This window comes from Ochotona curzoniae, unplaced genomic scaffold (assembly GCF_017591425.1).
Source record: "Ochotona curzoniae isolate NIBS_2020 unplaced genomic scaffold, NIBS_Ocur_1.0 contig_46, whole genome shotgun sequence".
Classification (NCBI taxonomy): Eukaryota; Metazoa; Chordata; class Mammalia; order Lagomorpha; family Ochotonidae; genus Ochotona; species Ochotona curzoniae.
The window spans coordinates 5,394,325-5,409,155 of NW_024466340.1; the positions used below are offsets into that span (position 1 = coordinate 5,394,325).

The 14,831-nt window shown below is 51.1% G+C and overlaps 1 protein-coding gene across 4 annotated transcripts in view; it reads left to right on the forward strand.

Annotated features, from left to right (window-relative positions):
• ANAPC7 (anaphase promoting complex subunit 7) overlaps nucleotides 1-14,831 on the forward strand; it is a 40,180-nt gene that overhangs the window by 5,302 nt on the left and 20,047 nt on the right. The window contains exons 1-2 of one of the 4 annotated variants that reach the window (XM_040987012.1): nucleotides 10,479-10,682; nucleotides 13,120-13,306. In XM_040987012.1, the coding sequence (XP_040842946.1) occupies nucleotides 10,582-10,682; nucleotides 13,120-13,306 (288 nt within the window). In that variant the 5' untranslated portion in view covers nucleotides 10,479-10,581. Of the gene's footprint in view, nucleotides 1-10,478; nucleotides 10,683-13,119; nucleotides 13,307-14,831 lie in introns of those variants that run through there. The other 3 variants (XM_040987013.1, XM_040987015.1, XM_040987014.1) reach the window with 3 other exon arrangements.

Consider the following 14,831-nt stretch of genomic DNA (forward strand, 5'->3'; position numbering starts at 1 on the left):
CCTCACCCACGTAGAGATGTGGTTTAAGTTCTAGACTGCTGACTTCAGCCTGGCCCAGCCCTGTCTGTTGCAGGCATCTGGGGAACAAAGCAGCAGGTGGAAGATTCTCTCTCGCTCTCTGAAAGGTAGAAGTCTTCAAGTAAATGAAAGTCAGTAAGCTCCTGGATGATCAGAAATGCTCGTTTCTGCCTTGTTCTTGCTCCTAAGTGTCCCGTGCTTTCAGCTTACGCAGTCGGGTCTTTGAGCCATATGACCTGATTCTGGGATTTGAAGTGAGGTAGAGAGCTGGCTTCAGGCATGTGAATGTGGCTATCCAGTATCCTGGCACTGTTTGTCGTAAACACTGTCCTTTCCCCCATTTAATTGTCTTGGTTTCTCCCTTAGGCAGCTTGTCATCACTTTAACAAATACCTGAGAGAAGCTGTTTATAAAAACAGGTTCATTTGGACTTGTGGGCTTGGAGATTTTCAGGCCAGGATTAACCAAGCCCAACAGTTGCCCCTGTGGTGAGGCCAAAGGGTGAGAATGGTGGAGGGATTACGCGGTGAGTCAGGAAGCAGGCTGGCGAGAGCATCCAGCCATGGCCACACCCCGGTGACCTCATGACTTCCCGATACCGTGATCAGATCACCCGTTAGCCACTAACACAAGACTGGGGACCAACATCAGGGCTGTCGGAGGGGTATCCAGCTGATGTCTAAACTGCAGCAGCTGCCCATCAGAGCTCAGTTGAATGAAAAAAAAAAAAATCCAGCATATGGGTTTATCTCTGGACTGTAATGTACTTAATGTGCCATTCACTTTTATCCTGGGCTAGTTCTGAATCACTTACAAAGGTTTTCATTGCTTGGCTGACAGCAGTAAGTAACACCTTAATGGGACTATGTATTTTCTGGTTACCCATTAGATATTTCAGGACACAAGCACTTTCATGCAGTAAGTTGAGCTGCTCCCATATCAGAGGCCTTGGAATTAAGTACCACCTCTCCTTATAACCCAGTTTCCTGTTAATTCCTCAGGAAGGTCTTAGAAGATGGCCCAAGTGCCTGGACCCCTGCCAGCCATGTGAGATTCCTCAGTGGAGCTCTTAGCTCCTGGCTTCAGCCTGGCCCAGCCCTGGCTGTGGAGGACATTTGGAGAGTGAACCAAGTCAAAGATCTATGTCACTCTGCCTTTCAAATAAATAAAACTTTTTTTTTTTTTTTTTAACGTGTAGCTCTGAAGGTGTCTTGAGTCCTTAGTACGTGGAGCTTGCATGGCCTTGGCATCTGCTGCACCTGTGTTTGGCTTCTACTGTGAGAGTCTGTGGTTGTAGCGTCTGTGTTGGAGTTATCTTTGGCCACACATGCAGAAGCCCCAGTCTAAAGTGCCTTGCAGCTATTGTCTCTTTTGAATCTGGAAATAGTCCTGGAGGGGGCCGGTTAGGTGCACGGTCAGAGCCTCAGCTCCTGCTCTGTTCCTGTTCCCCTCTTTTTTGCACACAACCCTCATTGCATCTTCTTAGCTCCTGTGTCTATAAACCAGACAGGAAGTAGGATCCAGGGAGACAGGTCACCTGAAGTCCTGTGTGGAGACTTGCCCTTGTGTCTCCTTGGCCTCTAGTCAAAGAAGTTCAGGAAGGGAAGCGTTTTAATGGGGAATGTTGTTAACTTGATTGTGCTATTGCTAAAGACAAAGGGAAGACTAGGAACAGGAATAAGTTTGAATTTTGGTTGAAACTGGACAGTTGAGATAGAACTTGAGGCTGCAGCATTCCCATTTTGGTTTTATATGTAAAAATGTTTTAGTTGACCAGTTTCTTGTTCTTTAGCTGGCGATCTGAGTTATGAGCTGGGTAAGCCCCATTTTCCACACAGCCCAGAGCAGGGCCATGTCTGAGCTTACTCCATAGACTTAGGGAACGCCCAGGGCTGATCCAATCCGGAACCAGGAGCCAGGAGCCTCCTCCAGATCTCCCACATGGGTGTAGAGTCCTGAGGCTTTGGGCCGTCTTCCACTGCTTTCCCAGGCCACAGGCAGGGAGCTGGATGGGAAGTAAAACAACCGGGATATGAACCATTGCCCTTATGGGATCCCTACACATGCAAGGCAAGGATTTAGCCACTGACCCATCGCACCAGGCCCTGATTTTTAGAATACTTTAATCAGCATGTGTTGCCTGTGGCTTAGGTTGAGTATTAAATGTTTCCATGTGACAGAGTGCCAAAGAGGTGCTCCCTGGTGGGAATCTTTAGGTTGCTGGAGGCAGACCCTTGGGTGAAAACTTCCTAGTTCCCTTGAAGGGTGTTACAAAAGCCTGAAGCTGCGCCTGTGCACTGGCTGGCATACTCTCTCTGCCCCTTCCCCTCCTTCCCACTCACCAGGTGACAGAGCCATGTGCCAGGTAGCTTGCTCTTTGAAACTCCAAAACTCATCTGAATAAAATCTCTTTTCCTTACCAGTAACTTGTCCTAAATACTTCATTATAGTCATGAAAAAATAACAACAGTCAGGAAGAAGAGATCGGCCCGCCGAGCAGTTGGGATGTTGCTCAGGCCTGCACATCTCACCCACGTTGGTGTGCCTAGGTGGGAGTCCTGCTCCACTCCCACTTCCAGCTTGTCAGCAATGCACGAGGTAGCAGGTGAGGATTCCTTAATTTTTAATTTTTGAAGATGTTTACATAGCTGTCCAGGATGAGACCTTTGTTTCCAAATCTTCCCCCTCTTCCTCCTGCATCTGGGGAAGAGGGGAAATTAGGGGAGAAGCCACACCCAACCTCCCCTCCCCATCCAGTACCCAGGAATGGGGAGCAGCCACCCAGTGCCATCCCAGGGTTCCCAATGTGGGGCTTGCTCCGAGGAGCCCGCTGAAATTCCATCGATCTCACCGATCCAAGGATGAGGAAATCCTTCCAAGGTCCATCTGTTGACAGTCCACCCCAGCATCTCCATTTGCCCTGATGTTTGCTGTCAACACTTGGCTGCAGCAGTTGAGCAGTTTGTTCTGCTCTCCTTGCTCTGCTATTTTACCAGATGTTCTCGGCAGGCTCCAATGGGCTGCCATGTCCTCCATGTGCTTCTGGGCATGCTGTCTGCTTTTCTTAGCCACTAAGGAGTCTAGTTCTGAAACATGCACTCCATGGCAGACCACATGGTCTCCCTATGGTTGGAGTCCAGTAGTTCAGTTGGAGGGGATCCCCACAGGAACCTTGTCTGAGGCTATCCCAGACCTGATTCTTGTGTGTTGCCAGTATAGGGTCCGGTCAGTCTGTCTGTCTTGTTGGCCTACACACACACAGTGGTAGTTGTAATTAAGGGTCAGTTCTGTCTCCAACCTCATCTCTTAGGTAAACCAGTGGATGCTGAGGCCCAGCCCAACCCTGCTCATCACATACTCAGCCCTCACGTTCACCAGTGGATCCTGCAGTCCCAATAGCTCCCACCAAGCCCACCCCCAGCCCTGGGTCCTGGGCTTGCCAGTATGTGCAGCAGACTGATCCAGTCTGTCCCACATCCCATTTAACTCATATACATCACTGAGTGTTGAAACAGCTCAACCCACCCAACCCCACTATGCAGCCCACACTCATGCCAGTGGGTACCGCTACCCATCCGGCCAGGCCCAGTGGGAGCTGCAGCCATCAGTGAAGTGCCCTTAGTTTCCCTACTGGGCCCACTCCTAGCCTAGATCTTGTACTAGTCAGGTGGCTCTGTATTCTTGCTTAACATGACTTGCCCCCAGTCCCAGTACTTGCCAGCCTGCATTTACTCTGGCTCATGCCTGCCCTAGCGAATACAGTCATCCTAGCTTGGCTCTCCCCCTAACCCAGCTCAAATGCAGGTCAAACAGGTGTTGTGGCCCTACCCAACCTGGTCTGCCGCCAGTTTAGTACTCAAACTCACCAGTGGGTGCTGTGACCTAGCAGGAAAGCCCCATAGGCCCCCCTACCAGGCTCACATGCCACCCTCCATCCCAGTCGCATGTGCATTTGTGGGTGGTGTGGCCCAGTCTGGCATAGTACACCTCTCCTCAGCATCAGGAGTTGGCCCACATATCCCCCAAGAATCTACCCCTGGACCTGGTTCTCTTGCATGCTGCTTAGTGTCATGGTCTAACCCCAGTCTTAGTTTTGATGTGCACTGGTGAGTGGTGGTCAGCCGTGACCCATGCTAACTAGCCCAGCTGAGATCTCCAGGATGGACTGGTGCATCTCTCTGACACATAAAAGTCCTGCAACTTCCACACTCCAAGCCACTCAGTTTCAGCCCCCTCACTTACCTACAAGTACAATGGCCTTGTCTATGAGTATTCCTTGGAAGTCATTCCCCGCCTGCAACATATTCCCCAGCAGTTTTCCTTCCATGTATCTCCTTATCCCCTTCCCTGATCAATCCACAGAGCCCGCACATGGGAAAATACCCAGGCTTGTTCTGCCTGCCTGGAAACAAGGACTTAAGTCTCCCCACACCACTGCTGGCAAGATCTCCCAGACCCCCTACAAGCCTACACCCCAAATCCCCACAAGGGCAGGTATAGGGTCAGGCCAGACCAGGCTGGACCTGCCTGCCCGCCGTATGGGTACCTCACACCACGGAGGTAGCAGATTTTTACTTTTATTTTTCTTGGTAGAGCAACTCAAATGCAATCATGGGCAAATGCAGAGCAAACACACACATTTGTGTGCTGTCATGCAGCCCAGTCTCCCTAGGGCGTTGGCTGAGCCATGGCATATCCACGAGGCTTGGCATGAAATAGCCTTGAGAAGTGGCCGTGGGCTCTGTCTGTCCTGGCGTGGGGCGATGTCTTGGGATACATCACAGAGTGCAAGGTGCGGGACGACACGATCGTAGGATCCGCTCTGGTACCCTGGGACACACTGGGAGCACACAGCCCACCTTGGCTCTTCTATAAGGACTTGTGTGTTCTGGGTGTGACCTGTCTACAATTCAGTAAGGTAGGTGTTGTCCTCATAACCAAGTGGGTGAAGGCTAACTTGGGTGGGGGGAATTAACATTAGAAACTAATATTTCTGAAAAAACAAGGTCAGAAAAGTCTGAGGACTCTTAGGCATGCTGTTTGCATTCATTTTAGTACAGCACTCATCGCTGCCATCCTGTATGCAGGACACAGAGATACCCAAACTTGATGTGAATTGTGTTATATTTCACATTTTCCTTCTTCCCAAAATTATTACTACCAAAGACCATAAAAATCTTGGAGCTGTATCCAGAGAGGGATGCACTACTATTACACCAAAAGCCATTTGGACTTTGGCTTTTGTTTATTTTGTTATGTTTATGCATGCTCGGAAGACCATTCCATCAGGACGGTGTAATTTTAGAGGCACATCTGCTTTGTGTTTAATGTTAAGATAAATCATCCGTCATGATTTTCCACTTTGCTTTAGCTCCACAACTCCAGCTTGCAGGTGATCTGGCTGGGAACTAAACACTAAATGTTTTTGCGCCCCGTTGAACCCTTGAACGATCCTTATGTGCTCGATTCACCCCTTCTCTAGGTAAAGACGCTGGGACCTACAGAAAGGGAAGAATTTGCCCAAACCCATTCATGTGGGAGTCGGCAGAAGTAGCAGTGTGAAAACAAAATCTGTTTGCATCCAGAGCTGCCCCCTTACCAAGTGACCCTCTGGTCGCTGTGCTGGTCAGGGATGCATGCAGACTGAGAGGGAGGGTGAGTCTGTGGTGCCGTGTAGTTACTGAAGGCTGCACAGCGTATAGGTGGGCAACGCACTCCAGGACCGTAGCGGTCTGATGAGGGCATGTAGCGAGGTGAAAGGAAGAAATGCCCCAAATGTACAGGCCTGCCTGGTGCTGCCATGCAGCCCAGCCTCCCTGAGGAAGCCTGGAGCACGAGGCCGTGATTGCTGATGCTGGCTGGAGAAGACTTAGGGAGGGTGGTTCCTGAGTTCCAAACAGGCTTGGTCAAGTGTGGCATTTGGGAAATAGTGGGGTAAAATAGATGATGGGGAAGATGCTCCAGCAGGGGGCAGTGCTCCTGTTTTTGAGAACCATGGTTGGACTGGAACTTCAACTGCTTTTTATTAGATTGTTTATGGGCTTTTTTTTTTTTTTTTAAGATTCATTTTATGGGCCCGGCACAGTGGCCTAGCAGCTAAAGTCCTCGCCTTGAATGCACCAGGATCCCATATGGGTGCTGGTTCTAGTCCTGGCGGCTTCACTTCCCATCCAGCTTCGTGCTTGTGGCCTGGGCCCCAGCTCCAGAAGTCTTCCTGTACTAGGGAGACCTACCTGGTTCTGCAGCTGGAAGAGTCAGCTCTGCCCCTCCTTGGCTGACGCCCCCCACCAGAGGGCAGGCCAGAGTGTGTTGCCCTTCTGCCCCCCTTTCTTGGGAAGGGCTAAGGAAAACCAGTGGGGAAGATGGCAGTGTTTATTCCCTCCAGCTGTGAAGACAAACTTTGTGTCCTGAAGTTACTTTTCCGTGGAAAGGAAGCCCATCTCTGCCAGGAGACACTTAAGGGATGTTAAGTAATGTTTCTCTTAGAGCAATTCACAAGTGTTGTGTTCCCCCGCCCCATACAAAAGACAGATCTGAGAAAAATAGCTAATGCATCTGGAGAGATTTTTCTCCACAGGAAGGTGCAGGGTGCCTTGAGGTGAGCCTGAGCGGGGAGGGCACTCAGGTTCTTAAGTCAAGACGCTCATCACCAGGGCTGGCCAGCCTGAAAGTTCACGGCCAGCTACCCTCCAGCTCCTCAGTGTCGCCCTCTAGGGGTGGCTGCGTGGTCCAGCGCCTTGGGTAGGTAACACAGATGCCTTTCCACCTTGCCCCTTTAACCCCAGACTTAATTTTGTACATAGCAAACCAAACAGAAATATAACAGTCCACACACCCAATGCCTCCTGAGCCTCTGGGCCCCAAAGGGAACGAACCCTCAGGCTGTACGCGTTACTGGGCAGTGGCAAAGTGAGGGCACGCTGTGCTGAGCCCGAGGGAGCCGAAGCTGGCGATCCCGCAACCAGGATCACCGCCTTGGCTGGTGTTCCTACAAATAAGAGAGCAATCGTAGCTCCAAGGGGCTGTTTCTTTTTTTAAGATTTAGTTATTTATTTATTTATATTGAAAAGTCAGATATACAGGAGGAGAGACACAGAGGAAGATATTCCATCTGATGATTCACTCCCACATGTAGCTACAATGGGCAAAGCTGAGCTGATCTGAAGCCAGGAGCCTCCTCCAGGTCTCCCACGTGGGTGCAGGGTCCCAAACCTTTGGGTTGCCCTCAACTGCTTTCCCAGAATACAAGCAGGGAGCTGGATAGGACTTCGGCTGCTATGCTACTGCACCGGGCCCAGGGGTGACTTTTTATATCAGATTTCTGGCACAGTGTGCAATTTTAGACATAGCCTGATTCTCACTGACTGGCTCCTGCTTTGCTGTGCCTTCTTCCCAGCACATACCTTTTCTCTAATACACTTATTTCTATATTATTTTTATATGCTTGTGTCTATGCTTTAACGCTGTTCCTTACACAGATCTATCCCACGCATGTGTGGCAGGTTAGCCCATTGAATACCATTCACCTTTGTGTGAGTTCCTAAGCTTGATGGGACTCAGCTCCAGAACCCATCTGAAAAGCATTCCAGAGCAGGTGGGCTCCCCTTGGCTGCTGCAGGGCCCCCTGTCAATACTGTGTTTCCTACTTTGTTTGTGGGGGTTTATTGCAGAACAATTTCTTTTTAGGAGTTATTCTCAACTCTTCTTTTTCCACCATGTAGCTAGTGATATGATCTCTTTCTGTTGAGTGAATCATCAGATGGAAGATCTTCCTCTTTGTCTCTCCTCCTCTCTGTATATCTGCCTTTCCAACAAAAATAATCTTTAAAAATAAACACATAAAATCCATGGATTTGTCTGCTACACCCATCTCTCCTGCCCCGGCAGTGGGACTTCTCCCTCTGGACAAGTGTGCCCCGTGGAGCCGTTGTGCTTGTCTCCGTGTGTCATGCTCCACCCCGCCTGGCTGGGGGAAGGGGCTATCCTGTGAGTGACAGGAAGTCACCAGGAGCAGCCTTGGGTTTCACTGCCAGATGCCCGGGGCAAGCCCTGCCCCGCCCACCCCATTCTCCAGACTGTTCCATGACGTTTGTTAAGAAGCTATTGTTAGGATCTCTGGCAGGAGGCCCGGTGGACCAGACCAACCCAGAATGGAGTCTGTCAGACTCGGTGCCACGAAATCACCCCGAACTGAACTGGAAAACAAAGCCAAAACCCTAAAACCCACTTCATCTGCTCTGTTCAGTGGAGAGCATCTACATCGGTAGATGCTGCATAATTCTTAATAAAAGGCAACATTTAAAAAATATTTTATAGGGCCTGTGCAATGGCTCAGTGGCTGAATCCTCGCTTTGCACATGCCACGATCCCACGTGGGTACCAGTTTGTACTCTGGCTGCACTTCCCATCCAGCTCCGTGCTTGTGCCCTGGGAAAGCGGTGGATGGCCCAAAGCCTTGGGACCCCGCACCTGTGTGGGAGACCCAGAGGAGACATTCCTGGCGCCTGATCAGAGCAGCTCTGGCCACTGCAGCTACTTGGGGAGTGAACCATCGGATGGAAGATCTTTCTGTATCTCCTTCTCATTGTAAATCTGCCCTTTCAATAAACAGTTTTTAAAAGTTTGCATTTATTTGAAAGGCAGAGTTACACAGAGAGATGGAGAGAGAGAGAGTGCATGCACTATCTTCTATACACTGGTTCACCAAAGCTGGAGCAAATTGAAGACAGGAGCCAGGGGTTCCATCTGAGACTCCTGTGTGAGTGGCAGGGATCTAAGTCAGGCATTGCTGCTGCCTCCCAGCTGCACGGTGACAGGAAGCTGGGTTGGGAGCAGAGGCGGAACTCAAACCCAGGCACGTGGGAGCTGTGGGAATTCCACTGGGGGGCTTAACCCATTGCAACAAAAGCTCGCCCCTCTTGTGGGTCTCTTACGAGGGCAGTACTGTGCTGAAGGCAGTCCCGGACTAGAGAGCCAGTTGATACTCATCCTGAAGAAATTTCAGAAAGTTCATGAGGAAGTGGAGCTAATAGACATGCTTATTTTGAGGCAGAAATTGTTTGACATCCATGCGTAGCTTTTAAATAATTCACATTTTTCTTGAACTTTTCGAAGCTCTTTTGTACATTCTGTATCAGTTTGAGGAATTTTTTTTTTTTTTGCTATTTCATATAAATAGAGTCAGAAATTATGCAGACTTTTCCATCTGGCTTCTTTCACCTCCATAATTTTATTTTTAGCTTGATATTTTAGAGACTGAGCCATGTACCATGTGTCTCTTGTTTTCCCTGAACAGTTACAGATCTGCCACATTTTATTTCTTCATCAAACATATATTTTCTATTTTGTGTATACTATTAGATATGATTTTTTAAATATTTGTTTATTTTTTATTTGAAAGACAGATTTACAGAGAGGAGATACATAAGGATCTTGGTGGTTCCCTCCCCAAGTGGCCGCAATGGCCAAAGCTGAGCCGACCTGATGCCAGGAGCCAGGAGTCTTCCCGCTGTCCCACACGGGAGCTGGGTGCCAAGGCTTTGGGCTATCCCACACGGGAGCTGGGTGCCAGGGCTTTGGGCCGTCCTCTAGTGCATTCTCAGGTGCACCAACAGGGAGCTGGATGGGAAGTAAGGCAGCCAGGACTAGAACCAGTGTCCACATGCTCCGTTGGCTGGCTCAGCACAAATTACTATCACGTATTGGCTCTTGTTACTTTTTTTTTTTTTTTTTTTTTTGCCCAAGGTTTAAAAACTGGGCTATTTGAAGCTTTAAAAACCTAGATTTATGAAGAATCAGAAAGTCCGAGACACTTTCCCGTGTCACAGACGGGTTCAGTGGCAGACGCTCCTACGGGGGTAGGAAGCTATGTCCACTTCAGGGGGGCCTGTTGGTCAGCGTCCCGGGATGCGCTAAGTGCGCCAGAGGCTGACTGCTACGGGGGGTCAGTTCGTCCTCACATCTGGCCTTCGTCCACACTGATTGAACAAGGACACCAGGCCGGCTGCCTGAGGCGACTGGGACCCCCGAGGACGCGGAGGGACCCCCGAGGACGCGGAGGGACGGCCGAGGGAACCCGCGTCCCGAGAGGAGGGACTTGACGCGTCATCCCAGTGCGCCTGCGCAGTGGGAAGGGCCGCTAGGTCTGCCTCGGGGCGCCTGATGAAAACGTTGAATCCCCGCCGTCCGAGGGTCTTCTCCACTACGTCTATTTGGTGAAAAATGTCCAGACATTTCATTAGCTTTCGGACAGGCCCGGATTCCTGTCAGGCTCACCTTATTTCAGACGAGCACAGATTCCACCCGGAAGGGTTTTGGGGCCTGGGAGCCCCTTCGGCTATGTAGGGTGCTGACGTAAGCACACGCAAAACCAGCATCTTGACGTCACTGCCTCCCAGAGGAGTTTCCCGTGGACTCAGGCACTCGGGTAGCTACCTACGCCAGGGGGCGGGGCCGCGCGCGGAGCCGAAGGACCCCGGCGCAGCCGCCATCTTGGAGCCGGCCCCGAGCGTCGCTTCCCGGCCCTCCGCGCCGCCGCTGGCGTCCTCGGTTCTGCCGGGCAGGATGAACGTGATAGACCACGTGCGGGACATGGCCGCCGCGGGGCTGCACTCCAACGTGCGGCTGCTCAGCAGCCTGTTGCTTACAATGAGTAATAACAACCCGTGAGTGGCGGCGGGGAGCGGCCGAGGGGGCGGGAAGCGGCGGAGTGGACGGCGAGGGGCGCGGCAGAGGCCTCCGCCGCCGGGCCGGTCGTGCCCCGAGGCTCCTTCCCGCGCAGCCCCGCCGGCCGCGGGGTCCTCCTGGGTGTCCAAAGGGGCCCCCGCCGGCCACGGGCTGTGTGTGTGGAGACCCGGGGCGGAGCCCACCCTCAGGGCGCTGGGCCCTTCACCTGGGCGCTGCTGTGCCTGACCCTGCAGGTGTCCCTCCCGCAGGGCGGTCCTGTGTCCTCCACTTGGTGGTGTTTAGTGTTGTCGCTTCTCCTTAGACTTGGGGAGCGAGCCCGCTCGCCCATCTAGATGCTCCCACGGCCAGGGTGGGTCCCTTACCGCTGCTCCCAGGCTCTGTGGAAACAGCAAGCTGGCGTCAGGAGCCCGAGTTGAACCGGGACCTGTAACTGGCTCCTCAAGACCCTGACTGAATTTTTCTTTTTTAAAGTTTGTGTATTTTCACTGGAGATGCAGTTTTACAGAGAGGAGAAACAGAGATGGCTGCAACGGCTGAGCTGACCAGGAGCCAGGAACTCTCCCACACGGGTGCAGGGTCCCAAGGCTTTGGGCTGTCCTCGACTGTTTTCCCAGGTCACAAGCAGGGAGCTGGATGGGAGTGGAGCAGCCTGGATAAGAATTAGTGGCCATATGGGATGCTAAATAAAGCTCTTGAAGGTGGAGGAATAGCCAGTTGAACCGTCTCATGCAGGGTGGTGGTTGGGGGGAACCCTGCCTCGTTTTCTACTTCATTGCCTACTGAACTCGGCACAGCCTCTCTTTGCAAGACGAGCCTTTGTGAACTGATCTAAGGAAGTGCAAAATACTTTGTCCAGAATGGCATGTCTTGTCCACTGCTCCCTGTAACCAGGCACGTCTGGGTTGCGCTGGTCTGTGCCAGGAATCTGGGCCTTGGTTCTCTGAGCTGAGGGGCTCCGCTGCCTGACACCCCACCCCCAAGTGTCCACCTCCACTCGGGGTCCACCTGCTTGCTGTTGGGATCTTGAAAGGGAAGACCCCCTCAGCTGCCTGCAGGGCAGCCCCCCTCGGATGTGCTAGTGGACTTTGAATCTTGCCAGAGACCCACTGTTTGCCATCATCCACCTGGTGTCCCCAGTGTGGAGGTCTGCTGTCTGTCAGCCTTCTGTGTTTATTCTGGAACTTTCCATTGGTCAATCAGAACAGTTTGTAACATTGGTAATGAATGCATGGCTTAGTCGCTGCCCTTGGTCCTCAAGGCCTTACAGGGCTGTAGGGGGAACTGAAGCTCGTCACAGTGTTTGGTTAGCCTGTGTGTTTTCATTTTGGGTTTGTCCAACATTTTCCTACCTTGGGTGGATGTTAAGTTCTGACCTGTATCATTGATATTTTAAAATGTCTTACTGAATAGTAAGTACATTTTTCACAATATTAGACCGGTGACATGGTGCAGTGGGTTAAGCTATCACGTGAAGATGTTTACCATCCCATTTAGAGTGCTGGGTCCAGTCCTGACTGCTCTGCTTTCTGTCCAGCTGCCTGCTGGTGCATCCAAGAGGGCAGTGGATGTTGGTGCACATGTTTGCCATCCTGCCACCCATGCGGGAGACCTGAGTGGAGTTCCAGGCTCCAGAAGCTGGCATCTGGCCTGGGTCTCCCATATGGGTAGTGGAGCCTAGATACCCTGGCCCCTCTGTCTGCCCTCCCACCTGCACCGGCAGCGCATCAGAAGTTGAGCGGTCAGATCTCCAAGAGCAGGTGGCCTTGGAGTGGTGGAGGTGGCCTTTGGTATCTAGAGCTTTCAGTTCCTCTGTGTCAGACTCTGTTCCGCTCCTTCCTAAACAGGCAAAGAGGTGAGACTGCTTCTTTTCAGGTCTTTGCCTTTCTTTGGTAGTGCTGGTTGAGTCAGCATTAACGTAGTACAGATGGAGGTGCACCTGGGTATCTGTTACACGGAGGGTGCTTGGAGTGAAGATGGAGAAGGCTCTACATTTTCTGTATGCCTATTTGATTTATAGAAAAAAGAGCAACCTGCGGGCCAGTGCTGTGGTGTGGTGGGTTAAGCTGCTACCTGTTATAATGGGCTCCCACATAAATGCTCCTGGACTCAGAATCCTGTTGCTCGTTCATGCACCCGGGAGAGCTGTGGAAGCTGGCTGAACTATTTGAGCCCCTGACACCCACCTGGGAGACCCAGTGAAGCTCGTGGCTTTTGCCTGGCACAGCCCAGACCATTGCTGCCATTTGGGAAGTCAGCCAGCCTTCCACTCTTCAGATTAGGGACGAGCACTTAGCAGTGTGTGTACTGTATTTAGACTGTCGCTGTATGAGACTCTGTGTTAGACTTGCTGTGGACACGGAGACGTTCTGGGCAGGTCAGAGTAACTGTGCCGGCCGTCCTGTCTCTCTGTTACAGGGAGTTGTTCTCCCCGTCTCAGAAGTACCAGCTCCTGGTCTATCATGCCGACTCCCTGTTTCACGATAAGGAATACCGGAATGCCGTGAGTAAGTATACCATGGCTTTACAGCAAAAGAAAGCCCTTAGTAAAACTTCAAAAGTGAGACCTGCAACTGGAAATTCGGCAGCTACTCCACAGAGTCAGGTAATTGGAGACGGAATTGTTTGATTTTGGTTGTGGTCTTTTGAGAGAGAAACCAGAGGAACTTAGTAGATGGCTAACTGGATGTAGAAGGTAGTCAAATAGGAAAGAATTTTAAAGGGGAGCTGACTGGAGAAACGTGAACAAGCGATGTGGAAGTTAGAACCGTGATGGATTCTCTGGTGGGACTCTGAGCAGCTCGGGCTGTCCTTCCCTGTTGTACAAACCGTGCGCTATGTGGATCTGTTACTTCTTCTCGAGAGGCAGAAGGACTGATAGGTATTCCACATGCTCACGGTTCCTGGGCCTGTCGCAGACCTGAGCACTGCCCAGCTTTCCCACGTGAGTGGCAGAGATTCAAGCACTTGAGCCATCGTCCGCCGCCTCTCCATGTGTGTTCACAGGAAGCTGGATTGAAAGAGAGGAATTAGAACCAGAACCAGGACCCCAGTGTGGGATGTGGTGTCCCAAGCAGTGGATTAACCTACACTACCACGACTGCCCCAGTTTTTATACATTTTTTTAAAGATTTATTTTTATTGGAAAGTCACATATATAAAGAGACAGGAGAAAAGAAGATCATCCATCCGATGATTCACTCCCTAAGCAGCCACAATGGCCAGGAGCTGCCGCGATCCGAAGCCAGGAGTCAGGAGCTTCTTCTGGGATCCCACATGGGTGCAGGGTCGCAAAGGCTTTGGGCCGAACTAAACTGCTTTTCCAGGCCACAAGCAAATAGCTGGATGGGAAGCAGGGCTGCCGGGATTCGAACCAATGCCCATATGGGATCTTGGTGCATTCAAGGTGAGGACTTTAGCTACCAGGCCACAGCACTGGGCCTGGTTCTTTTTGTTGCCAACTATTGCATTGTTTGGATGTACTACATCTGGTTTACCTGTTCGCTCGTTGATGGGCATTTACAAGGTTTTCACCTTTTTAAAAATTTTTAGGTCCCAGTGTTTTGGCTCAGTGGGTTAAGCTGCTGCCTGTGGTACTGACATCCTTCACAGGCTCTGGTTTGAATCCTGTCTGTTCTACTTCCAGTCTAGCTCACTGCTAATGAGCCTACTAAAACAACAGGAAACGGCCCAGTGCTTGTATTCCTGCCACCCACGTGGGAAGACTGAATGAAGTTCCTGGTGGCTAGCCTGTTTCACGCATGGCTGTTGTGGCCATTTTAGGGACTTAGTCCCTGGATGGAAGACCCTTCTTTCTGATGCTCTCCCTCCAAGTCTGCCATTTGGTTAAATATATAAATAAAGAAGCTTCATTGGAGTTGGTATTTTTGGTGCAGTGGGTTGAGCTGCCGTCTATAACACCAGTATCCTAGTTGGAGGACCAGCTTGATTCTCTTGTTACTTTGCTTCTGATCTAACTTCCTGCTGAGGCACCTGTGAGCATGGGAAGATGCTCCCAGTACCCGCAGCTGCTGTCACCTACTGCGAGACCGTAACGCAGCTCTTGGCTTGCCTCGTCCAACCTTTGCCATGTTCATAGCCATTTGGGGAATGAACCTGTAAAAGCAGAT